Genomic DNA, 27,699 nt, shown 5'->3' with positions numbered 1-27,699 from the left:
TGAGTTAGGGAGTGATTTTTATTGTATTAATATAAAACTATACAATGCAAAACAATACAATAAATATATAATATGATGTGGTAGGCATTGAAGATAGAAGAGATATTTTGTGGGACGCTTACCTCAATAGGGATAAATGGGATCAAGGAAAAGAAAAACTCAAATGGGATAAACTGGGGCCTTGGAAGGGGCTCATTTTTCATTCATTGGAAAAAGAGTTCTTTATATTTCCTATTTTATATGAAATAGAGGAAAAGGAAGGATCAAGTGTCATTATGGAGATACTAGTCTTCAGTGACTTTGAGAACTGTAGACAGGTGGCTATGTGGACCCATGCCAGATGAAGTCTTGGTATTATACTGCAGTTGTGCCTTTTTGTAAATCACTATCACCGTCACCGGCTTGGATTCAAGAGGTTGTTGTGCTGTCACTGATGAAATAAAAAACACACAGTTGTCTTATATAAGTACATTCTCAGACCTGACACTAGACTCATCGTAATTCCTGAAGACATGTATTTTCCTAAAGAAATATAGGAAATATATATAAAATTAAGCAGTCTTATAAAATGGACTGCTGCCAGGCAGCTGTGACTCACTAGGCTCAAAATAATACTAGCTCTAGTCTCAGGGGAACTTCTCCTAGCCCTGTTAATTCCTTATTTACAAATTCATTTTGCATCCATTATCTTACTTAATCTTTAGAACAGTTCTAGGATTTAGACATTATTTTCATACGCACTTTACTTATTTATTTTTTAAATATTTTATTTTGGGGAGAGCCAAGGGGGGCAGGGGCAGAGAGAGGGGGACAGAGGATCCGAATTGGGCTCCGTGCTGACAGGCTGACAGTAGCGAGCCCGAAGTGGGGCTCGAACTCATGAACCATGAGATCATGACCTGAGCCAAAGTCGGATGCTCAACCGAGTCACCAGGTGCTCCCATCCACATTTTAGAGATGAATAAACTGATACTGAGCTAGTATAATTGGCCAAAGGTAACATAGTTGGTAAACAGGGGCACAGGAATTTATACTTTGGAAAGGCTGTTTAGCATCAAGTCAAGTCCTTTTTTCTCAATGATGCCAGTTATTTTCTTTTCTTTTTTTTTTTTTCAACGTTTATTTATTTTTGGGACAGAGAGAGACAAAGCATGAACGGGGGAGGGGCAGAGAGAGAGGGAGACACAGAATCGGAAACAGGCTCCAGGCTCTGAGCCATCAGCCCATAGCCTGACGCGGGGCTCGAACTCACGGACCGCGAGATCGTGACCTGGCTGAAGTCGAACGCTTAACCGACTGCGCCACCCAGGCACCCCGATGCCAGTTATTTTCAACCTGTTTCAAAGAGCACTGGAATCCTGTGATGCCTCAGGGATCACTGGGCAGAAAAAGGAAAGAGGAGGGAATAAAACAGGCAGTGCTCTGTGCCCCTCACTCTGGTTTTGACCAAATCACATCTATTTTATATCTACATATATATTACACATATATATACACATGTATATATGTGTAAAATATATAAATATTTTTATATTTTATATATTATAAATATAAATACATAATTATGTATTATACATAACTACATATATAAAAATATAATATATATATATGGGACCCATTTAAAATTTTGTTTGAAAAAATTCCCAAACACTATATCATACCATCATGTCTCCTAATGCTATCATGATCCACACTAGAAACTTCTTGAAGCCAGAGACCTCATCTTATCCTTTCTTTGGTCTCACAACAGAGTGAGACCTCCCTTGACCTGTGAACCAGACTTCGGAAGAAGGTGCAGATGAAAATCATTGCCCTGGGGATGTGCTCTGGGCTCCAGAACAGCACTGGCTAAGCATCTCCCATGAACCCTGACAACCTTGCTGTCTGTTTCTTACCAAAGCCAATTAAATTATTCACGGTACCTGCAGCATTCTCGCTGTTATCACAGCTCGTTGAGCTCTCTCCCAAGAGGGAAGTGATATCTTCCCCAAATATCTTGAGGCAGTTTTCAATGAGAAATTGTACAAGAGAAACCTGTAACACAAAAAGACGAAAATGAGGCACTTTTTTTCATATGGCATAGTTACAAATCACATTTTGTATGTGAATCTTGGATCTAACAAAAAATGTGAAAGAATTCTGAGGAAAAATTCAGACTTGATAAAAATATATAGAAAGCAGAGTTCTCTAAGTAATAACTGTGATACTTTCCAATATAATTTGGGTACAGATTTTAAAATGCTGTTCAAAAGTGGGCTAAACTTATAATTTGTGACCTTGTTTAATAGCTAACATTTTGATATCAATGGTTACATCTTGAAAACTAGGATAATTTTCAAAGTATAACCTACCTTATTAAATTTTTCTTTTCAAAAAAATTTGTTTCCAGTTTTATTGAGCTGTACCTGACATATATAACATCTTATTAAAATTTATAAAACATAGACAGGGGTGCCTGGGTGGCTCAGTCGGTTAAATGTCTGACTCTTGATTTTGACTCAGGTCATGATCTCATGGTTCAGTTTGTGGGCTTGAGCCCCAGTCAGGCTCTGCACTGCTAGTGAGGAGCCTGCTTGGGATTCTCTCTCTCCCTCTCTCTCTTTGCCCCTGCCTTGCTCTCTTTCTCTCTCTTTCTCTCAAAATAAATAAATAAGCCTTAAAAAAATAAATAAAGCATTGACAAAAACTTATGAAATTCACTTCTTAAATGAAGAAGTATCTTAAACTTAGGAAGCAGTGACTTCTGTGGTTTTTGTTTGTTTGTTTGTTTGTTTGTGAAGGAAAACTCATGCAGCTGGAGAGAAAACATGGCTGTCGGTCTAACTGCAGTACTTCCTCATGTATCACCTTGCTTCACGCTCGCTTTCTGGGTGAGCTTGGGGAAGAGCTGTGATCTTATTAAGCATGTTGTGGCTCCATTAGGATATTCTGGAATCTTTTACCAGTTTCCTTATGACATAGCAGAGGCAAAATAGTAGCCATGTATTTTTCTAAATGAACCACAACTGGCAGAGGAAGGCCAATGTATTTGGAGCCATGGGTGCTCATGTTGCCCAAGCCACCTAAGATGTGCCAGTAATGAGCAGAGGAACTGGATGTGGTCACCATTGTGTACTGAGGAAACCATGGCTTTGCCCAAGGTTACATGTCCCTCAAGGATTAGGCTAAAAGTTGAACCTTGACTTGTCAAACTCCAAAGCCCAGGCTCTTTTCTGTTGTATCATGGCACTCCTCTCTGGTTTGTTCAGGCAATCTAGTGTTTAGTCTCCTGGATGGGGACAAAGCCACTCAACTGCTCTGAGTTCCCCACTTAACAACACCCCTTGCCATACCCCACCAGAGCAAGACAATGGACCCTGCCTCTTCAGGGCAGCATGACAAAAATGTGCACTTTACGAAACTGATCCATCAGAGTTGCTACTGCAAATTTCAGGTTCAAAGTAGGGATTCTACCCAGCAGAGGATAAAAATGAAAGCTCTCATCACCTTTTTTATGAAGTTGCTTTCTAATCCCGAGCTGCAGGAATTAGATGAACAAAGAATGCTTGGGGCTATACACACTGATAAATTGTAAGCTGTCATCTGATTGGATGAGGAATGCTGCTCAATGTTGTATAACACTCCAAAAAGGTATTGCAAGAGAACAACATTCACTCTTGGCAGCTGGTCTAACAGCCTAAAGTTAGAAAAAATTCACTTTTAAATAAGGCAAGTCATTTCACTTAGGAAGTTGGAAATATAAAGACAGGGAGCAGAGTACTTCATTGTGTATCTAGAACACAACCCACTGTAACGGAGTGCCAGGCATGAACGTATACAATAATGTTTCACTGAATTCAGTTCCTGAACCAGATAAAACTTCTCTGGTTAAATGTTTGACAAACTGAAGTTCGTATCACTGGCAGTTGATGCTGGAGCAGCCCTTTTAGCTCAGTGGATTTTGTCTACCAGTTTCATATACTCAGAAGGTATAACATGGTCAGGGATTCCACATTAATAAGATCAGGAGAAACATAAGAATTCAATAATAGCATTAAGGCATGCCTCTGTTTTTAAGTTGGCCTCCATGGGTGTGAAGAATTGAAACTCTTCGGCATTATTTTAGTGGACAAAGCTATAACTATAAGCCAATATTTTTCTAATAGTACGTTGGTTGTATTTTTGAGACATGCCCAGAGTAGAGTAATTACTACATCATTACCTCTGGGCTGCAGTTACTTTCTCCTCCTCATTCCCTTGGTCAGCAACAGCAAGCCATTTGTCATAGAGATCGGATGAAAATATGCTTCCTGGGATATTTCGAAGAAAATCCTTATGTAGATAAAAATAAATAAGTAAATAAATATAATTCTTATAGAAAATATATACTGGAAAACATTTAGTTGAAAAATTGAGTTCAGTCCCCATTCCTTCACAGATACCCAAACTGTGACCCACACAGAGCTTGGTTCTCACTCTCCATTGACTTGCACACACACAAGCAGTGCTTGGATTTTTTCCCAACTAAAACTTAAGAGCATAAAAGCAGAGCCTAGGCTTTGGTAGAAATGAAGATTAAGCTCCCTTCTATCATCTGTAATTTACTCTTTTGTGTACATTTTAACAAACTACTACAAAGTGACAGGTCCAGAGATAGACCATCTTAAATTCTATTTGCTTCTTGGACAGAAATACACATACCCATTTTTGCAAATAGCAAATAGCACAGTGCTAGCTCTTTAGACACAGTGCTAGCTCCTAATTCTAGCAAGAAAAGTACTGAAACAAAAAAACAAAAAAAACCACACATGTGTGCTCTTGCATACATATCAGGAAAGAACTAAGTCTTCTGACTTGAGGTGTATGTGCTCCTTGGGAGAATGCTACTCTCATACTTGCATCATTTTTCCTTTTCTTAACTGTATAAAAGTAGACAGTCTAATGGCAAACTCATTGTCATCCTTGTGATATATTCTTTTCTAGTTTAGGCCAATTCTCCAGTTAGTTTGACATGATATTATGAAGGTCGAGGTTGCAAAGCCTGATTCTCCACCAAGATCAGTCAACTTTAGGAAGAAAAAACTTTAGAAATGTCTATGAACCATATCCATAAGTGGCCACCCCCTTCCTAGTCTGTGCTTATAACATGGAAATAGGAAAGAATCTACAAACTCTTGGTAGAAAAGCAAGGCAACACTCATCTTACTATTTGCATACCTGGTGTATCATCATTCTTTCCCCTGTTTCTTGATGCCTCTATGTATATTACTGGTATATATTACTATGGCGCCAGTGTAGTTGTGGTAGCTAAGTCATTTCTGGACTATTTCTATTTATCATATGGTCAAACATTAATGGGGGATCAGGAAAGACCAAACGACTGAGATTCTAAGATAATTTTAGTAACTTGTTTGTAGTCATTACTACATTAACATATTTTTGTTCAGAGCTGTTAACAAGTGTCAAGATGGATTAAGTTCGTTCTCTGTTCTATTATTCCTCTTATAGAAATGTAACTGGATACTTGTGATTTAGCTGTAGCATTTCAAAATTAATCTATTTTTTGTGTAAATCCATTGAATTTTCAGAATTCCAAACTAATTTTGTCTGTTGCACCCAGTTTAAAAGTTAGATTTATAAGAAGAGGCATGTGGCAGGAAATGGTTACCATGTAGTTTTAACCTTGGGATGGTGGATAAAACATGACAAATATTAACAAAGGATGCCAAGGATGGTAAAGGTGAAAGGCACAATTGGTAAAGTCGTTCCTATGCTTTTAAAGTACAACACATTAAAAAACATGGGAAAGAGTGATTAAGTGGACAGACATTTTGGTGGCCTCATTGAGCCTTTTTTGATTCATCATAAAGCAAACGCTTGCTTACTATGGTAAACTTCTATACTTATTTTCAAATGTTTAATATGAATTTTCTTTGGGAAACTTTGCTTTCATTGTTATGAGGGTGGTGAGGAAGTCATCAAAAGCAGGACGTTTGCTTTGGTAAATATTCTGCGTGTGTAAGCGTACATTTTTGAAATTTATTATTACTAGTATTAGTATTTTGCATGGTGTCTTCAGGAGTGAAGGTGGGGAGGGTGGTGTGTGATGAAATATGGGGTTTTTAACTCCTAAAGTAGCTTCTTTAAATTTTGACTTTGTGACGTGTATTTCAGTTTGTCAGATACTTAATCTATTATGCCTATTATGGTTCTTGGGCAATCATGATGAAGGACACCAATAATAGCTTCAGTTACTCATGTGTAGATAATGCTAGAACTTTCCCTACCTTTAAGACAGATGCTACCACAAGAACAGATTCACTGTCCAAGTTCACTTTGTCCCCAGAATTTAGTTTCTCCTTCAGGATTCTGCATGATTTCATATTGGCTGATTTTCTGAAGATTCCTTCTGTGAATGGCCCTTTTTGATTGATAAAGCAAAGCATATCCTATAGAAAGAAATGAAAAGTACATGACATTTCATATCCATAAGTTCAGAACACAAGCTTGCCTCCTTTTTGAAAGAGCTAGGGAATGTGACCGTACCGTGTTTTAGAGCTGGAAGGACTAAAGTAAATTTGGATTTGTTTTTTCAGCATCTTTAAATATATTGTCTACCCAAAAATACACTTTACAGTCATACACTAAACCATTTTAAACACTTGTTTTAATCAGATTTTTTCCTTTTCAGTGAATTTATACTTTTAAAAAGTTAGTCTCTGTGTCAAGGCCTTTGTAGAATCACCCTTCTCTCTCCTACCCCACCATTCTTCTTTCATTGTTCCCTTACATACATGCTATTCCCCAAGTGTGGGAATCTCTTTGCCACGCTCATTTTCCATTTGCTTATTCCTCTTTAAGTGACTGTATACTCCATTCCTACTTCTTCTCCTTCTTTCCCTCTTTTAAAATCAGGCTCAAAAACTCTCTCCTCCTTCTCTGATTACATTCCCTTCCCATGAGTCTTTCATTGCCTTTAGTTGTACCTTCATGTCCTCTGTCTGCAGTGTAGAAAGATAATAGGGGTTGGAGCCAAGTAATCCAAAGGATCTGAACTCTATTATGCTACTTATCTGGTGTGTGACCCAGGGCACATACATTTTTACTGAGGCTTTTCTAATTCATTTGTGAGTTGGGATGATGATATTCATAGCTACCCCCTAAATTTGCTGTAATGCAGGGACTGGGGTAGTAGCTAGCATGTAAGTAACATCATAAATTTCTTCATATGTAGCATAACATTCCCTACATCTAGTATAGTGCTCAGAGAAACCCTGGATACTCAATAAATGTTAACATTGACAATTCAGTACACCAATTTGAGATAGGACAGTCCAAAGTCTGTGGCTTTCATTTGACATATTCTGTTAGTATTAACAGATTCATATTTGCCAGAAGATGAGTCACTATGCTTCGTGAGATATTTTGAGTTGTACGATTGAATAGACTCAGCTGAAGGAGACTAATATGAGCTCAGGAAGGCAATGAAAAGAGAATGTAAAGATGAGATAGACTCTCAGAGATTCATGCACACAGTCCATATTTTGGCTGGTCTAAACAGGCCTATGTGGGTCTTTGTGGAAACAAGGAGAATGGACAAGAGTTATCTTTTCCTGTTGTATTTGCCTCATGACACTGCAGTACCTAAATCAGATTTTATTCTTTGAAGTAATAGAAACAAAGCTTCTCAGCCAAATCCAGGAACTGGCTAATTATTTTTCCATTTGGTTGTAGATTTGGATGAGAACACTTGGCCTCTCGGGGTTCCCCCTCCTCAGGAGGGCTAACAAGAGACCAAAATGAGACCTACCAGAATGGGGGAGGGCAGGTGGTCATTATCACACACATCCATGAGGGAAACTCCGAAGAGCTGTGCTGGCTTTGCAGAAGGTGGAGCTGTGCACTGGCTTTCCTGGCAAGCTCTGGGGCCCCACCTAAGGGCCCAGTTTATGAAAGGATTCCTTTTAACTGTCTTCTGGCCTGAACCTAAGGAAGAAATGAGAGTAGTAGTAGTAGAAGTTAATTAACCTTAATTTTTTCCATTTATGTTTTACTGCATGTTCATTGCTATGGCTAGAAGAGGGAAATTGAGTCATTTGTGTAGTATTCTCCACATTCTGAATTGGCTAATACCATCTTTATGGTGCTACTGTGTTCTTCCCCATATCCAGCAAACTGATAGTTAAAACTGGAGACTTGATCAGACTCAGGGTCAATACTTCTGGTGCCATTTACTACCTATTATACTGCATCATGAGGCACTTAGCCTGTAGTTGTTAGTGTCCTCTTGTTAAGTATGATCAGTGGATTCAAGTGTCAGATCCAGTTTTAAAAGCTAAAAAGATTGAGTATTCAAATCAAGCAGAGTTTGGTAATCATCTGCTTTCACAGTGAGTCTTCTCCCAGACTTAGATTTCCACTTTGGTTTTCTGAATGTTCCACTGTCTCTGATCAAAAGGATCTGCCTTTCATGACACAATCTGCCTGACCCCACTTCTCAGCCAGCCTGAGGCTCCTCTACTCTGAGCCATCTCCATGGATGACTTTATGCGGGGGCGGGGGGTAGGAGAGGGGGGTCCATGGGAAGTAGTCTTTACACGCTGGCTATGTGGGAAGATTATCCAGGTGGCTGTGTTTCTTTCTTTCTTTCTTTCTTTCTTTCTTTCTTTCTTTCTTTCTTTCTTTCTTTCTAGTTTATTTATTTTGTGAAAGAGAGAGAGAAAGAGTGTGTGTATGCAAGTGCATGTGAGCAGGGGGAGCTGCAGGGAGAGAGAAGAGAAAGAACTCCAAGCAGGCTCCACGCTGCCTGCACAGAGCCCAGCTTGGGGCTCGATCTTCCGAACTGTAAGATCATGACCCTGAGCCAAAATCAAGAGTCAGCCACTTAGTCGATTCAGCTACCCAGGTGCCCCCAGGTGGCTGTGTTTCTTGTGACACCCCACCAAGCTACCTGGAGATGGTTTTTAATTATCCAACACTCCCTATCAAAGGCATGCAGAAGAAGAGCTTTACAAAGAAAAGGTGATCAGCAATGGAAAAGCTGAGTTCAAAGTTTCTACTGCTCAGCTATCAATGTTTTCCTTATAAGGTACCTTAACATTTGTTTAAATAATCTGCTTAAATAACTGAGCTCTTTAAAAGTCCAGAGAAAAGTCAAGTTACAACTTGGATAAACAGATGAGCAACATTTCACCAAATACCCTTAAACACCCATCCACTGGCTTCTATGGGATGTAGTGAGGGCATCACCATGTCCACTTACATGGGTGGCAACACTCACAGTGCTTGATCAGAAAGACCAGATCTAAGAACCAGAAGTATCCTGGTTCTGCCACTTAGACAAGTTGCTCAAAAATCTTTAAGCTTCGGGTTGCTCAAATTTAACGTAAATGATGCTACCTACAACTCATTGAACTAAATATAATGTACTACTCAGCACAAGGCTTGGCTCATGGCAGCCTTGATAAAAGTAATTTCCTTGCTGAGAGGGCCTAGGGCAGTCTAGATATCAGTCTCTTCCCCCCAAAGGAGACCTCACTCCCATTCTCGGTTTCATTTTGCAACCTCTAGAAGGTATGCAATCATGAAGGAATGCCACCACTTTGCCTAACTAAGGCTCTCTCTTCCCACCCTGAAGTCCATACCCCTGACAGTTTAAAAGGAGTGAAGGAAGAAAGCAAATACATTCTTAAATCTGGAAGGAGATTCCTGTACATCAAAACGTACAAATGTTTGCTTAAGATACAAGTTAATGTATAAATTGAGTTGTTGTATGCAACCTGGTTTCCCTACTCTTACCCTAGTTTTATTATTTCAAAAACTATCCAAATATATTCCATTATTGAGCTTTAATTAAGAATGCTTTTAAGAAGAGTGTCATATCCCTTGATAAAAAGCCATAAATCTAGCTACTCCATGAGTATATACAGAAAGCAAATACATGGGGAGTCTGAGTGGCTAAGCATTTGACTCTTGATTTTGGCTCAGGTCATTTCATGGTTCATGGGACTGAGCTCCATGTGGGGTTCTGCACTGACAGCGTGGAGCCTGCTTGTGATTCTCTCTTCCCCTTTCCCCTTGCCCCTCCCCCATTCATGTCACTCTCTGTCTCTCTCTCTCTCTCTCTCAAAATAAACAAATATTTAAAAACAAAAAAGCAAGTATATCTGAAGTCCTATACTTTCTCAAAGACATTTTTGGGCTTAGCTGGACCTTTTGTAACGTACATTATTTGGTGTTAGAGTTCATGTTGCCTCTGTGACTAATAAAAATATATGCTATAGACATTAAAAATATGGGAATGATTAAATAAGCCAACTCGATAGAAATCTATCCTTTCTCAAACAGTACTGGCAAGATTTGGGTTAGCACTTCCTAATGATCGAGTTAGAGTATGAATATTAAAAAATAAAATTTTTGAAACTTTGAGGTTATAGAATAACTATAATAACAATAAAAATACTTCCTTTTTTGACCCCAGTGCTTCTCAGGTTAATATCACATTTTCAATAGAGAATGAAATATCAATGAGGGAATATTGGCATGGTAGGGAAAAATAGTAAGACGGAAGATTAAAAAGCCCTAACCATAAAGATCATCTAGTTCCAGTCTTGACATGGGTCTGAAACAGACGTGGAAAGTGGGGGTAGAATTAAGAGTTCAGTTCTAACTAGAACCCAAGGCCACTTCAGCCTAAGCCCAGAATAAATGCAATTCAATTCTGTAACTCTTTACTCCACTGAAGTTCTTCTGTTCCAGGTATGTTTAAGCCACATAGTCTAGACATCACACCTCCTGTGATGGCCTGAGATACTAGACAAAACCCAGGAATAGGGAAGACATGTTTCTAGACCATAAAAATCTTGTGTTCTAAGAAGACACACAGATGTGTACACACACAATACTATGTGGAAAGTGCTCTGGGGATACAGAGAAAAGAGTAAGGGTCTACCTAGAAGAATTAAAACAAACGACCTTCCGAGAAGTGAGTCAGGTCTTGATTTCAGACCTTTGGGAGTTTCTCTAAGCCTGACTCTGGGTGGGTATTGGGTTCTTGCCTATACTGTCCCTCCCCACTCCCACACAGAGAATAAGCTCTGTGTCATGAATTTGTGTTCAAGAGTGGAGATATGAGCTAAAAGAAGGCACTTGAAGGAAGGGAAGGGACTCACCTCTCCCTTGCTGGTTCTGCACTGGGTGCCTGGGCTTCAGGATGAACTGGCCTTGCATCTCTGGGAACCCCTCCTTTGGAAGGAGGGGCTCCTGGAGGGTGGAAGGAGAGATGGAGGCCTCTGGTCCCTGTGGCAGCAGTGGAGTAGATGGAAGATGGCTCATTTTAATTCCATAGGGATGTTCATGTCCTAAATGGAGAAAAGTCTAAATGTAAATTCAGGCTGGTGCTGATGGCTGTCATCAAACCTACCTTAACATGAGTGTGTGCATCACATTGGTATATGCTGCTATTCTCCTGGGGATTCCTCTCCCATATACCCATATACACCATATACCCTCTTATGGGGGACACACTGCAGAAATCAGGTGCTCAAGGAGAAGATTTTAAAAAGAGAAAAGGAAAGTTAAATCATGTTCCTTTGCTTGGAATACATAGATTCATCAGTGCATTGCTCTGCACAATGTTGGCTTTTGCTGTTTCCATCTGAGAATATTTAAGGCCTTGTAGTTTCTGCCTTGACGCTAACTAGATCTGTACATCTTAGGCAAACTACTTGACCCCTCTGAGTCTTACATTCATCCTTTGAAATGCTTACCCACAAACTTATAAGGATATGAGTAAATATATTAATAAAAATTGGTGATTAATATTTTTTGAACAATTGAACATAGTATTTAAATTTTTTTTTAACATTTATTCATTTCCTGAGAGAGAGAGAGAGAGAGAGTATGAGCAGGGCAGGGGTAGAGAGAGAGGGAGACACAGAATCCAAAGCAGGCTCCAAGCTCTGAGCTGTCAGCACAGAGCCCGACGCGGGGCTCGAACTCATAAACCACGAGATCATGACCTGAGCTGAAGTCTGACACTTAATCCACTGAGCTACCCCAGGTGCCCCAAGTATTAAGACTTGCTATGGTCACTATTCTCTCACACATGATATCAGTCAAACAGATTTTTCATTTCCTTTTGTCAGTTCTAGAGCCAGAGCTACCCAAGGGGGATGGGATGGGATGGGTGGCTTTTATGCTTTGTGCTTCCCTCCCACTGCCACCCTCCCTACCAGGGCTGTCCTGCAAGCAAGGATCAGAGGGAAGGCTGTACTATGTTGGAAACTCAGCAGCAAAGTGCAAAACGGTGTTTACAAAGTGGAAAACCACACCCCAAATCATGAACAGTTGCCTGACAAGTGATTTGTTTTGCTCTTTCATGTTTTAAATTGTTTCCTCTCCATAGAACTTTCAAAAGACCCTGTGGTGTGATACGGATTTCAGTTTTTAAGAATAGAATGAAAGTTCTCTTTCTGTCATTTCTGATTTATTATTGTATGTAACTTGGGGAGCTTTTGCTGCTCCTTTTCATCTGGTACAGATGAAACGTCAATGCTCGGTTCACGAGAACCACAGTGACTTCCCTCCTTTAAGGCAAAAGAAGCTTCTATGACAGCAGTACAACCAAATCACCAAGATAGCCAGGAGTTAATCTGCAATTGAGAATTGAGAGCATGTTAAGAAACATATTTCGAATGCTGCTAAAGGATCATCATGAATGACAGGCTCTTCGGATTCCTTAGAGCTGCCTTCATGCGTGAAGCTGTTCCAAGTCTCAAAAGTTATCATCTACATTGTTTTATCTAAATCAATGCACTTTATTAAGATAAATATATTTAAGTATTTAATTTTTTCCCCTTTTATTGCTGAACGACTTTTGCAAGATGTCAACGTTAACACAAAAACATTAAATGGTGGAGTCAGCTATGTGGTTGGTGATTCTCTGAGAATATATGTTTCATAGAAAAAATTTGTTTGTTTATATTTCCAGGTCAGTTGAAGATATTCTTTAGATCACTTGAAAAAGAGTAATAGCCTCACAGGATTATTAAAAGGATAAAAAATGCATATAAGAGGGAATGCTCTAAGATTTTGAGCAGAAATCATTGTCACTATTACTATACATTACTGTACTTCAAGGTCAGCTACAGATCCTGTCTTCTTGTTTTAATTTTTCTATTTCTGGTAAACACTGAATAAATTTGCTAATCCAAAGATTTTTTTTTTCCTTTTCTTTTTTTCTTTTTTAGATCACTCATGCTAATCACTATTTTAGGAGAGGTGCAATGTGTTTATCAACAACCTTAAGAACCATGCTGGAAAAAGCTTGAGAAACAGCAAAGTACAGGTGGTTTAGTCAGTGAAGACTGGACAAGTTTAAATGTGATTATCTCATTTTCTTTATTATGCTGAAAAACTTATGGGCACAGGACAAGTGTTCGGTACATATTTATACCTGGATTCAGAGACATGACTGGATTTTAGAGGATTCTCAAAATAGAGGCTACTTAGTAGTGAGGAAATGGAATTCAAGACTGAAATATGAAAAATAAATGTATGGGAAAAAGAAATTCCAATCCATTTTGATTTCATACCTAAGTAAGTGGGTAAATAAGTGAGTAAATAATAAATAAACAAAAACTTTCAATACATGTCTATTTGTCAGGTAAAAAAACGATAGAGAAGAAAAATTTACATTTCTCTCCCCAACTAGACCATAAGCTGCTGAATGAAGAGATGTTATCAGTGCCTGGTAAAGAGTGAGTACCCAGGAATTATTTGATAAATGTATGAGTGAATACTGCATGTGATTTTCACTTTTAAGGGTATTTAAGCTAAAGACAGAACAATCATTACCTTGAGACTTAGAGTTACAATTCTGAACCTACTCAATCCCATCTTAGATTATCCCTGACACTTACCAATTAGTGGTTGTGGGGCTCCTCCTTTGCCAGAACTGACCCACAGCTGATAGTCTTTCTCAGAGCCCTTGGAAACAAAAAGATTATGCATCACAACAAATCTTTCACAGTACTTGAAGAACAAACACATTTTCTTAGCATTTCTATGTTTTGAAAAAGAAAGAATTAGGGCCAGTATAAATGCTATTTGGTCTATGGAGGTAGCTGCAATTTTTGAGTTAACAACACTTGTTAACTTGTTCCCCTCACAGCCTCCAGTAGACCTTCTCAGATTCTTGTCATTTCTTGATAAAGGCTGGAGAACCACAGTACAATCCAGCCCTCACTTTGTGGGTGGCCCTTGGCATAAGAAACCACAGTTGTGCCCCTTCACCAAGGAGGAAAAGTCTAATCTCAGAAGTCCTGCCTTCTGCTGTCTCTAGACTCCTTGGATAATGTTGGCTTTTGCCTCCAAATGTCCCTGCACAGACAAGCATATTATCCAGAGAGCCACACACCCTGCCATGACGATTCCCGAGCAAAGTAAGTTGAAAGGCCATAATAGCTCAACAGCCCTGAGCAGACAAATGCCCAAGAAGCTTTGAGGAGATAGGAAGTGAAGTCAAGCCCCACTACAGGGAGAGAAGGGACAAGAACTCTAACCTAGAGAACAAATCAGATGCAGAAAACAATTACTCTGTGAAGAATTATTGCCCAATAATATTGGAAATCCCACTTGAAACTAACAAGTCTAAATTATAAAGATTGCTGAACTATTTTAAAGAGTCTTCTAGGAGGATAAAGTAAAATATGTTTGAAATGGAGTTGTTGATGATAGGTACTATGCTTGTCCTTGACTTCTGATTAAAAATCATGGCCTTGCCTTGAGGAGGGTCAGAGGTATGGAAAGAATCACAAGCGCACACACACACACACACACACACACACACACACACACACAGCTAAATCAGCTCAAAATTGTATTGCAAATAGGAAGTAAGAGCTAATAAGCATCTTTTCTCTTAAGGTAGGGTTCAGAAACACTATGTTGGAATCCCTTAAATCAGACATACATAAGACAAATAACCCCAGTTCTTCATTAAAATGGAAATTGTTGTCTAGTGAGATGGGTCACTTCAAGCAAAGGAAAATCATAAACATGAAATAAAATGAACAATATCATTAATCAGTCTTCCCAACTTCATCTCTAAAACCACTCACTCTCTTTCCAAGATTTAATTCTTATGCAGGGTGTATATATCATAGAGATGTGTATGATATACAATCATAAACATTGTTAGAAATCAATGTAGAGATGTGTTTTACTCACTACATATCAATTCAATTTTATTTCAAATGTATTATTAAATTTTGTTTTTACAGAAATAATTGAGTTCTTTTTTTTTTTTTTCAACGTTTATTTATTTTTTTTGGGACAGAGAGAGACAGAGCATGAACGGGGGAGGGGCAGAGAGAGAGGGAGACACAGAATCGGAAACAGGCTCCAGGCTCTGAGCCATCAGCCCAGAGCCCGACGCGGGGCTCGAACTCACGGACCGCGAGATCGTGACCTGGCTGAAGTCGGACGCTTAACCGACTGCGCCCCCCCAGGCGCCCCAAGAAATAATTGAGTTCTTATGCCAAATTCTGGTTGCCCTGAATTTTTAAGGGCCTTTATTATACCATTGGTTCAGATAGAATTTCAATACAAATCTTGTAATTATGTCATGTCACAATAGCAAGACACTTTCACATTTACAGAGGATTTTATATAAGAAGCTGTGCTTTATAAGTGCTCCCTCAGTTTTGTCAACCTGACTGTCACCCTCTCTTTTCCCTTACAAAGCATCCCCTCAAATATACCTTGGGGTGCCTGGGTGACTCAGTCGGTTAAGCATCCCACTTCAACTTAGGTCATGATCTTGTGGTTTATGAGTTCGAGCCCATGTCGAGCTCTGTGCTGACAGCTCAGAGCCTGGAGCCTGCTTCAGAGTCTGTGTCTCCCTCTCTCTGCCCCTCCCCTGCTCATGTTCTCTCTCTCTCTGTCTCTTTCTCTCAAAAATAAACATTACAAAAATTAAAAAATATATATATACCCATTTCTTTCATCAAAAAAAAAAAAAAAATCAGCAACTCATACTAGCCCCATCAAAACATAAGGAGCTGAAACCAAAACTGGATGAAAGTGATGTGTACACAGATGCCCCCAGATCCATGGTCTCAGTCAGAACTAGTCTTCTTTACCAGTTTCGAAGGGGCATTAGCAGTCTCATCCTTAGGACCTATATCAAGGGGATGTAGCTTCTAGCCATGTGGTCTTCATGTCAACATTTACAGCAAAACATGTAATTTAAGACTCATTAAACTGAGATTGGGTCCTTGGGTGATGACCAGGGTAAATAGTGATGGGGAGGAATCAGGAAAGATGACACAGAAAGAAGAGTCCACTAGAGAAGGAAATATTTAAGAATTTTGAAATATTTTACTGTCTATGTATAGAATGTATACAGTGAACTGCATGTTGTTATTAGCACTCTAAAATTATAGCCCAATTTTTTGCTCTGATTTTGAATTTGCACAAAATTGAAAATGGAAATACCAGAAGAGCGCCCATGTATATAGCTTCATTGCCTTCAATTTCTCAATTTGGGGTGGGGGGCAAAATATGGCTATGATATCTTTAATAATCAGCTGCTTTATAATGGGAGATGCACAACACACACTCACATACACACACACAAATCTCAAAGTTCAAGGTTGGTTTTTAACTAAAAATAGTTTGCAGGCAACTTACAGTTATTCCTAGCATTGGTAGTGACATGTTGATTATGTCATTCGCTGTGTCTGAATTTGCCACTGTTACAGTTACAGACTATAGAAAAGAAATAAAGAAAAATTGCTATAAATTGAAAAAAATTGAAACCATGTGACTATTGTCAAATTATTACCCATATTCTAAAGGCAAAGCTTGCTTTCAGGTAATGACAAAATAAAGCACACAAAAAGCATACACTCTTAATTATGTTTTCATTTCTTTATATAACATGAAGCTAGTGGGAAGCAGTAAAACATATATTTCTCTTAACGGATTTGTGGCACACAAAATACAGCAGCTTAAGCAACAAAACAAACAAACAAAAGACTGAGAATCCCAAGAAGATGCATGGGCTGATCCTCAGCTCCATAAAGCTATTTCCAAAATGGAGCAGAGGGGATAGTTTAAAAAAGAGGAGCTGGATGTTTTTCTCTCTTCCTGAGTTGTGTTTTTATAGTATGGCCTTATTCATTTGCAATTACACACTCAGTTTTAGCAAAATCAGAATAAGAACTAGCTATAAAAGACATTTTTAAAAAATTACTATTTGGTCAGTACTTTCTTTGTGTCAGGCATCATAGTTACTAAGGTTTTCATTGTTGAAATCTGTTGAGACAAATAAAACCAAGGAGTCTAGGAGATGAGATTGAAAAGTTTAGAAATTTACGTTCCATTCCCAAGTCTGCCAGTGAGTGGGTTATTATTTATAATAGCTCTCTACCATAACTTACATTGAGAAACTGCTCTACAAAACTAGGAAAACAGTTTACAGAATATTACCTGAAAGGGATTAATAGGATTCTGAGATATTATCTATAAGACTATCTGAATTCCAAAAGATATTTTAAAATAAGACAATATGAGGGGCGCCTGGGTGGCTCAGTCGGTTAGGCAGGCATCTTCCGATCAGGTCATGATCTCATGGTTCATGGGTTCGAGCCCTGCATTGGGCTCTGTGCTGACAGCTTGGAGCCTGGAGACTGCTTCGGAATCTGTGATTCCCCCTCTCTCTCTCTGTCCCCTTCCCCAGCTCATGCTTTGTCTCTCAAATAAATAAATAAATAAATAAATAAATAAATAAATAAATGTTAAAAGAATTCTTCTTAAAATAAGACAATATGTAACCAATAAGACAATATATAATATTATTAGGCAATGAGGCCTATGTCCTTTGATAAAGAGTGCTTAAAGAAGGCAAACAGCACAAGTGGACACTCATAGGCCTTAAAAATACTAAGAACAGAGTTAAAAGAAACCCTTTCATAATTCATTACTTGGCCTTTCATTGTATTTTTCTTCTTAGGAATGGAATGCAATTATTTGATATGTCAGATGGCCATGAAAGTTGATAATCAGACTTTTATAAACAAAAGCATTCATTGATTTCAAACTACCTGTAGCTTTAAGGAGTATAAAAAAATGTTTAGAACCCAGCAGCAGAGATCAGAGCACTCAAAGTCAGGGATGTAAGGGGCTTCCTATGCTAAATTATCTAGGAGGATTCAAAAGTCTGACTGGGTCTTAGCTTGAGATTTAATTAGAAGTAATGGTTCTGCTATTTTTTTTTTTTTTTCAACGTTTATTTATTTTTGGGACAGAGAGAGACAGAGCATGAACGGGGGAGGGGCAGAGAGAGAGGGAGACACAGAATCGGAAACAGGCTCCAGGCTCTGAGCCATCAGCCCAGAGCCTGACGCGGGGCTCCAACTCACGGACCGGACCGCGAGATCGTGACCTGGCTGAAGTCGGACGCTCAACCGACTGTGCCACCCAGGCGCCCCAATTCTGCTATTTTTTAAGATGTCTGAAAACCTTTCAATACAACTTAACAAGTCTCCCATGAAATCTTTTTAATGTAAAAAAAAAAAAAAAGATCTCTTTTGAAATGCTAATATCACTCCTTAATTTATTTGGTCTGCCAGATAATGGTTTTCAAGGCATAAGGAACACACTGTGTTCAAAATAGTAATTCCAAGGATGTATGTAAATTTTCCTGCATGTCATATGTTCTCCAAAATACAAATTTCAGTAGATAGAGCTCTTTATAAACAAATAACTTTTAAAGAAATAAACTGTTTTTTGAAATTATTTAAAAGAAAGGGAAATGTTGCCTTCTTTTCTCATATGAAAAACCAGGAAAATGTGATCAATTCTCAAGAGCTAAAGCCAACTCTAGAGGTGATCTAGATATTCAGATTGTTAGGCAAAAACAGCAATTACAATAATGCTCAATGATACAAATGAAAATATGCTCACAATAAACAAAAAGGGATGCATCTTAGAATAGAAATTGAATATATTTAAAAATAGAATTTTTTTTATCTGAAAAATATATTAAAGAAAAAATTTACTGGCTAGGGAACATCGTATAATGGGGACGACAAATGGCAGTCAGTGATTTTGGAAAATAGATAATAGAAATTATCCAGTCTGAGGAAGAAAAGGGGAAAGAAAGATTGAAAAAAATTAACAGAGTCTGAGGGACCTGTGAACAGTATGAAAGGGTCTAATACACATATAATTGAAATCTCGGAAGGAGAGAAGAAAGAAAATGGGGAAGAAAATATTTGAGGTAATAATGACTAAAAGTCCCCAAGTTTGATGAAAGACAAGTTTATAAATTCAAGAAGTTCAGAATATGCCAAATAGGACAGATTCAAGAAAACCATGCTTTGATACTTCGTAGCCACACTACGAAAAACCAAAAATAAAGAGAAAATCTTGAAAGTGGCTAAAGAAAAATGACAAATCACCTTCAGAGGATTGGTGTTTGAATGACCCCAGACTACTCATCAGAAAGCACAGAAACGAAAAGAGAGTGCAAAACCTTGAAAGGGCTGAAAGGAAACAATTTGCAAACAATTTGTATCCCCAAATCTATCTCTCAAGAGTAAAGGTGAAATAAAGCCATTTTCAGATAAAAGAAGGAAATCTGCCTACACCACATCTGCACAACAAGAAATGCTGAGGATCGTTTCTCTAGGATGAAATGAAACTGTGTTAGGGGGAAACTTGGATCTTAGGAATGAATGAAGACCATTAGAAATGTTTCTTTTGTGTAAATTATACATAAGTTGATTTTTTAAAAATTTCAAAGTAATTTTCCATGAAGCATTCTGAGTGTAACCCACTCCCACAGTTGAAATCAAAGCGGGCAGAGACGAGAATGTGCTCTGCTGTCTCTGCTCTCGTCTCCATTCAGTGCATCTATCTGGCGCTTGGAAACAGATCAAAATATTTGCATGGCCTTTCCTTTGGCCAGGAAGTAACTGTCTTCAACTACGTCTTTTTCCACCTTCAAATACTATTTTGTGTGATCTCGAGCTACTGTAAAGTGTTACAGAAAAAAAAGTGTCATTTAAAAATACCCAAAAATATCATTGTAAATGTCTTGGCTACTGCACTACAATTTCAGAAATCAAACTTTATACAAATAACCGGGGCAATTGGTTTGATTTTTTTTTTCTCCAGTAGCATAAAGAAAGTGAGATAGAAATATGCTGATCCCTTAAAAGTGTCATCCCTCTGAGCTCAAGTCAATCTTGATATTCCTTGGAACGAAAGACCTTTCAAAGCTCCTCTGCATTTGACATAACGACTGAATGTAATACCTCACCCCTGAGTGGATCCTGTACTAGAAAGGAGACGTTATCAAGGTCAACTGACAAAATGGGAACACTAATGGCGTGGTAACGCATTATACCAATGTTACATTTACTAAAGGTGATAACTACAGGGTGGTAACAGAAGAGAATACCCTTATTCTTAGGAAATACTTAGGTTTAAGGATAAAGGGCCATGGTGTTTGTATGAGCCTCACAAATAAGTGTATACATGCACATAATAGAGACAGAGAAAGAAAAGAAATGGTAAAGCAAATGGAGTAAAGTGTTACTGATAGGTGAATCCAGGTAAAGAGTACAGGGGGTGTTTTTTGTACGATTTTTATTTTTGCAACTTTTCTGTAAGTTTACAATTATACCAAACAAAACATCATGGGGAAAAAAGAACTGTGGAAACAATCGAAACCATTCTGTACATAAGTAGTGACCATTGGAACAAAATGTTTTAATTCTAGTAAGATATACCTGCGTGTGAAAATCACTTTACTAGAAGCCACTGTAATTGCTATTAGAAGGATTCAGAGAAATATTATGGGCATTTAACATGCAATATTTTTCCATGCTTATGCACTGTAGCTAGCATGGATTCCTCTTGCTTCACATTACCTAAGATTCACTTTTTATGTATACAAAGATATACGTGTAGACAGGGAAATCCATTTTCCCACATGGCGCTTTTTTAAATACTCTCTCTTCCTCTCTTTTCTTTTCTCCTTTCTACCTCCTTATTTTTTTTTTCCTTCCCTCCCTCCCTATCTACCCCTCCATCTCCATCTCTTTCATTCTGTCTGAATCAGGAACTTGGAATTTAATTTTTAGTCTTAAAAACACTTACACCGCCACAGTTCTCGATGTCTCCAGTGAAGATTTGGAGGGGAATGCTTTTTGGCTGGTCCTTCTCTTTGGCTAGATTGATGTACCTAATCAAATTCAATAATAACCCAAATTGAGTAGGATGAATTAGCTATTAGCTTACTTTCAAATCAATCTATGTTACTAATATTTTCAACATACTGTGTCATGTAGGGGCACCTGGGTGGCTCAGTTGGTTAAGCATCCAACTCTTGATTTTGGCTCAGGTCATGATCTCATGGTTCATGAGATCAAGCCCTGCATTGGGCTCTGTGCTGACAGCATGGAACCTGCGCAGGGAATGCTCTCTCTCCCTCCCTCTCGGCCCCTCCCCACTCACTGTCTCTCTCTCTCTCTCTCTCTCTCTCTCTCTCTCTCAAAATAAATAAACATTAAAAAAAAAGCATATAAATAAATAGCCAAATCAAATTATGGGCTGGAAGAAAACATGCAAAAATATTTCAGGAAAATGAGACATGACTCAGAAAACAACAGATGGCTGTCATGATGTGAGATCTGAGCAGCAGATCCAATGGTCAAAGCTTTCCTACCTAGACTGGAGGGCCCAGCCCCTTCCTGGGCTCCAGGGCAGGAATTAGCAGTTGCTTTGACAATCAGTGAGTAATCTGCACTTAAGGAAATGTATGTTTTGAGAATAATGTTAGCTCCAATCATTAGGTTGGAAAGAAGGGGAAGATGAGAGTGATAACCAGGACTTCATCAAAAATAAGCAAAATATACATAGAAATGAGAGCACATTATCTGCAGTGGCAGCCAGGGTAAATCTAAATAAGAAATTATTTGGAATAGTCTAATAATACTAAGGAGAAGGAGAAGAGTTTGAGGGCATGATTTTGAAGAAATTTGCATTCTCTTATCATGGGTTAAAGATTTAAAATATGTATACTGACAAAATACCTTTGAAAGAAAGAGCACCATTTTTCCTTTAGTTCGGAAGACCTGCAATTTAAGAAATGGGAATAAAAATCAAACTCAAACTATTAAGATCACCATTCAGACAAAAATAGCAGCAGCCAGTTATTATTGATGTGGTTGCATGTGTAAGTTGTACTCTCCTCACAATCGAGCTTTTGATGGACCCTGCTCATTTACGAGCAGTATTACAATAATGGGAAATAGATCCTAAAGGGGAAGAAAGGCTGGTTTTTAATCTAAACGCTTAATTGTAACTATGTGATGCAAGCTATGCGATCATGGGCATGTTGCTTAACCACTCTGAGTTTCAGTTTCCAGAACTGGAAAAAGTTAATTTTACCTCAGAGTGTTCCTGCCCCTGCAAGTGCTATTCAAATATAAAGAAACATTATCATTCAAATTAAATCGTACTTAAGAAATTTGGCATTTGGATGGAACTATCTTGGCCTAGAAATAAGAATATCTTTTTAGGAAAAAACACCCATAATATTTTATTTCTTTATACATATTAGCATATTGTAATGTTAAACTAGTTCCTAGAAAACTTATTCTTCATTACTATGATCTTCTGAGCAAAATCAGTCCATCTACGGCTAAATTACTAAAGGTTATTTTCTGTGCTAAAGTTTCCCTAGGATTTAGTAGCAAAAAAATGCGAATATTTTAAACCCCATTCATATGTGGACTTATCACTTACTAGCATTTTTTTTTTTTTATTGTGGTAAATTACACATAACATTGAACATTAGTGACCTTTAGTACCTTCTCACTATTGTGCAACCATCATGACTATCTAGTTCTGGAACATTTTAATCACCCAAAAGCAAACCCAGTGTCCATTAAGTAGTTGCTCTCCATTTCCCACTGTCTCCAGATCTTATACCACATTTTGTTTATTTGCTGATACACACTTGGGTTGTTTCCTTTTTTTTTTTTTGCTTATTATCGACAATGCTGCTATGAACGTTTGTGTATCAATTTTTGTATGAACATGTTTTTAATTGCTCTTGGGTATATATCTGGAAGTGGCATTGCTGGGTCATATGATAATTCTGTTTAACTTATTGAGGAACCTTCAAACTATCCACAGTGGCTGCCACATTTTATACTCCTACCAGCAACACTGCTCCCCACTCTCTCCATCACCATTTTCAAGACCTGTTTCATCAGAAAAATGGAACACCCATTTAGCATCCCAACCTGCATGGACATAGCTTCTAAATATGTATGCCAATCTGCAGAACAGTAACAATAACAAGTAACAAAAGCACTAGGTGCCAGGCGTTCTTATAAATGCCTTATATATATTTATACAGCTTTTTAACTAACCTAACGTGCAAACCTGGCTTCCGCATTTTCTCTCTCATTAGGAAAAAAAAGTTTCTTGGAAATTCCCTAATCAAAGACTTTATATATTATCAACTGAAACTATTTCCTTCTATTTGCAACATGGAGAGGCCATTAAGCAATAGGAACTGATAATCTTTGCAGAAATATGTCATGGAAAAGAAGACATGCAGAGATGATATACATCCATATTTCTTCCCAGTAAGTTTTGAAAATTTTTCATTATGTCAACAGCTGCATTACAGAATTTAATAAATTAACAACTTGTAAACATTTTCGTTGTCTCATCTTTATGATGACACGTGAGATTTTGGTGGAGTGGGGCGAGGTGAAGAAAGAAGGGTGATGTGTTCATGTGATGAACACTCATTGTGTAAAGCAAGAATGAGACTTGGGGTGTGGTTGTTTCAAACAACAGATGTAAATGTTGCATGACCCCCGTAAAACCAGGAATGTCTCTTGGGATGCCACATTCCCCATCCTCATGTCAGCCTGAAAATGTGTCTTGCACAACTAATCTCTACTCCATGAAATCAAACTTTTGCTTTCGACTGTCACCTCTCTATAGATACCAACTAAGATAATCTGTACACGGCAATTCAGGCAATCTCATATTCGATGGCATAATTAATTTATTTGTAGTAATTACATCTTATTTTTAAATGAATTAACTTGGGAATATAAAAGCAATTTTTCAAATTTAATTGGACTATTTAATAGTACTTGCTCAAGAGAAACATTCCTGTGATTTACAAACACAGAGAACTCCCTGGGAATTAGGGGGCAGGATATTGGAGTGAGGCCCTAGAACCACACTCTCTTGATTCTCTTTCCACATACCCAGAACACCCAACTCCTCAAGTGGCTCCTAGAGCCCACTTGAAAGACCACTGATCAAAACCAGAGGAAGTGACTCCAGTAGTCCCCACTCTATGTTATCTTATTCCTTACATTTGCACATAAAAACCTTTTTGGAGAAAGTACAAGGCAAACAAGTGTCATTGATGGAGGTTCAAAAGTGAGTCACTGGCTTGATATACAATCAGGTTAAAATGTTTTCCTTTCTAACCCATGTAAATACAAGACCAAGCTGTAAGTCTTACCTGAAGGTGGCCACAAAGTTCACCGTGGGCCAGCCCAAGATGAAGGACCTCTCAGCATTGATGTCGGTATCTCCCACTTTGTCCATACAGTTGGTTATCCACATGGTGCTCAGTGGTATTTGATTTTTTATCTTAAAGGTGTTTTTATAACTAGAAAGAAAGATACCCAAACAAGACGTCTGTTAGTTTGTTTCATAAATGTGATGGGGGCAGCTGTGCTCGTGAGACACCAGGGCTCGTTGCTCCAGGGCACAGTGTGCCTCCCTCATCTCTACTACCCCCTGTGCACAGCCCAGCAAATGGTTACATGGGCTTTTACAAAGCATGTGTTGAGCAAAGTCTGGCCTAGGAAGACCCTCAAAACACTTTCCCTAGCCATTTTTCTGAATGTTGAGTATTAAGTAAAGAGTATGTATTTTAAAGCACTTAAAGAAAACCATTAATTCATTTATTATTGTTAGATTTGTTACTTATTATTACATATAATTTTATGGTTATTGTTACAGTTAATTATTCGTTTATGTCTTGCTTACTTCAAAAAGTATTTGAGGGCTGAACAAAAATACACAATACATTATTATTTTTTTTTTTTTGAGAGAGAGAGAGAGTGCACAAACACAAGTGGGGCAGAAGGAGAGGGAAAGAGAGAATCTTAAGGAGGCTCCATGCCCAGCACAGAGCCTGGCTCAGGGCTTGATCTCATGACTGTGAGATCATGACCTGAGCTGAAATCAAGAGTCGGATGCTTAACCAACTGGGCCACTGAGGCGCCCCAGATAAAAATAGTTATACAGTTTTTTCCTACAAGAGACAAACCAAAAACAAAACATAAGCTTGCATCAGAAAGATTTAAACGTTATTTTCAACCTTAAATAAAAATATATATTGTCAGGGTGCCTGGGTGGCTCAGATGGTTAAGCGCCAGACTTTGGCTCAGGCCATGATCTTGCAGTTCGTGACTTCGAGCCCTGCATTGGGCTCTCTACTGTCATCACAGAGCCTGCAGAGGATCCTCTGTCCCCTTCTCTCACTCTGCCCCTCCCCTGCTTGCTCTCTCTTTCTCTCTCACACATGCACACACGCACACACACACACACACACACACACATGCACCCACACACATGCATGTACTCTCTCTCTCTCTCTCTCTCTCTCTGAAAAAATAAATAAAAACATTAAACAAAAAATCTTTTGGGATAATATTTCTACCCTTTGCCATGGCCTGTGTAGACCCTGTGTGACTGGATCCCTGAATACATCTGATCTCATGCTCCATACTTTAGGCTCCAGTCAAATCCACCTTCCCTGAGCCGCTCCCCCCAAGGGACCAGGTGGCACCCACTTAGGCCCGCTTAGTCCCTCATCCTAGAAGTTTCAGTCATCTTGTCTAGGAATGTGACTGCTTCTCATCTAATCTAGTTTAAATGCTGCCATCTTGGAGAGGCCCTCCTAGACAACCCCTCACTAATACCTTCCCATCTTCTCCACGTGGCACCCTTCTGCCGGAAGCACTAATCACAATCTATACATCCCCCCCTCTTATTTTTATCATTTATCTGTAGGTCCCAGGCAAGAGAGACACCACCTGTCATGTTCTCAACTGTCTTCTCTACAGGGGCACGGTACAAAACAAGACTTCCATAATTGAATGAATTAAGGATCAAAACACTTGCAAAAACAAAAGAAAAACACAATGTTTTCTTACAGTAAAGGCTGATGGAAATGAAACTTTACGATAATCAGAAAGGTGTATAGCATAGTATACATACTCGGTATTAGACATCAGCAACAAATCATTGAACAAGAAGAGGTGCCGTTTCTGCCTCCTCCAGCCTTGCTTGAGTTCAACAGGGCCATGGATAAGCAGGGTATGGGTGGCACCCTCAGATGATGTAGTGTTTTCGCTGTGGGCGTCCATGTCAACAGAAGAGCTTTCCTTGCAAATACATCAAACACCATGGAGCGGCTAGTTACTTGAGTCAAATACATACAATATAGTTTTATGCTAAATGTCAGGGTTCACACAACACTAAAAATTAGTCTCAACCTCCAAAGCAAGACTCCAGAGCTCAAACTCAAGAATCACCAAGTTATAGGAAGCTATCAAAAGAGATAAGATCACTTGGGGAGTTGATACAGATGGAGACAGTTTCAAGGACAAAGCCCTTGGGGCATGCCAACTTTTAGAGGTGGGGAGGAGAAAGCCACAGAGCTAATCACGAGCTGTTATTTGGGAGGGGAGAACCAAGAGGCCAAAGGTAGAGAGTATTATAAGAAGGTAGACCACTACCAAAAAACAAGACAATTTGTGGCCTAATATAAAATAAAATGATGTTTGTGAAGAATTAAGTACAACTTGGCTTCATGTTAACATAAAATGTAGATAACTGAAGATCCTGGAAAATTGACCCCAGTCTTATCTTAATCAACATTCAAACTTTGGGGGAAATTCTCAAACACCAGCAAAAATCACGGAAACATCAAAAAGTTTCTAAACATAAGAGTTTAGCTACTACTTGGCTGAGCTATGACTCTGACAGGACTTTCTGGTCATCATGGGTAAAACAGCTAAATTGTACAGAACGCAAAAAATTCTTTCATAAATAGGATAGATTATTTCACAGACCAGAAAATTTTCTCTCATGGAGCCAAGAAAGTGTCTTCCCCCCAGAATGTAAAGCTGCCTCCCTTCTGCTCAGCAGCACTGAATCTTATGAACATGAGTAGCTTTTCATGAAATCAGTGCTGAAGTTACGAATTAGTCCATATGTGTTAGAAGAAACAAAAGAGAACAACACTTCCAGTTACTGTCAGTCTGTTTTGATGATCAAAAATAGTATATTAAAAGACTACCTTATAAGGTGAAGCCTTGAATGACCACCTAAAAGTTCAGCATGCTTTCTGATTGGCGTGAACATCCTTTTTTCTTCAGTTCTTGGCACTGAAAATCGAAGTGAGTCTACAGCAGTGGCAGAGTACTGTAAAATGCTTGAAGCCTGAGGATTCCACAGTAGTCAAGATCACTGCCATTATGATGTCACGGTTCTAAGGCTTAGATCATAACTGACAAACTGACATACTTGTTTCCCTGATTTGGCCTCTACCTTTTGATTTTTTATTTTGAGCTAACTGTGGATTCATAT

The 27,699-nt window shown here is 38.5% G+C and overlaps 1 protein-coding gene across 1 annotated transcript; it reads right to left on the bottom strand.

The window, feature by feature from the left end:
* LOC123593217 (rho GTPase-activating protein 20-like) lies at positions 1 to 27,699 on the bottom strand. The gene is made up of 14 exons (XM_045468816.1): positions 27,410 to 27,699; positions 26,326 to 26,493; positions 24,557 to 24,706; positions 22,089 to 22,130; positions 21,154 to 21,238; positions 16,675 to 16,752; positions 13,902 to 13,968; positions 11,151 to 11,339; positions 7,790 to 7,965; positions 6,267 to 6,428; positions 4,202 to 4,311; positions 3,487 to 3,676; positions 1,923 to 2,034; positions 1 to 430 (listed from the first exon to the last, which is right to left on the bottom strand). Exons 1-14 carry the CDS (start codon positions 27,472 to 27,474, stop codon positions 285 to 287), a joined length of 1,740 nt encoding a protein of 579 aa, XP_045324772.1. The 5' UTR covers positions 27,475 to 27,699; the 3' UTR covers positions 1 to 284.

This window comes from Leopardus geoffroyi, chromosome B1, assembly GCF_018350155.1.
Source record: "Leopardus geoffroyi isolate Oge1 chromosome B1, O.geoffroyi_Oge1_pat1.0, whole genome shotgun sequence".
Lineage (NCBI taxonomy): Eukaryota > Metazoa > Chordata > Mammalia > Carnivora > Felidae > Leopardus > Leopardus geoffroyi.
Note: the sequence above shows the minus strand (reverse complement) of the source record. Positions and strands in the feature narration are given on the sequence as shown.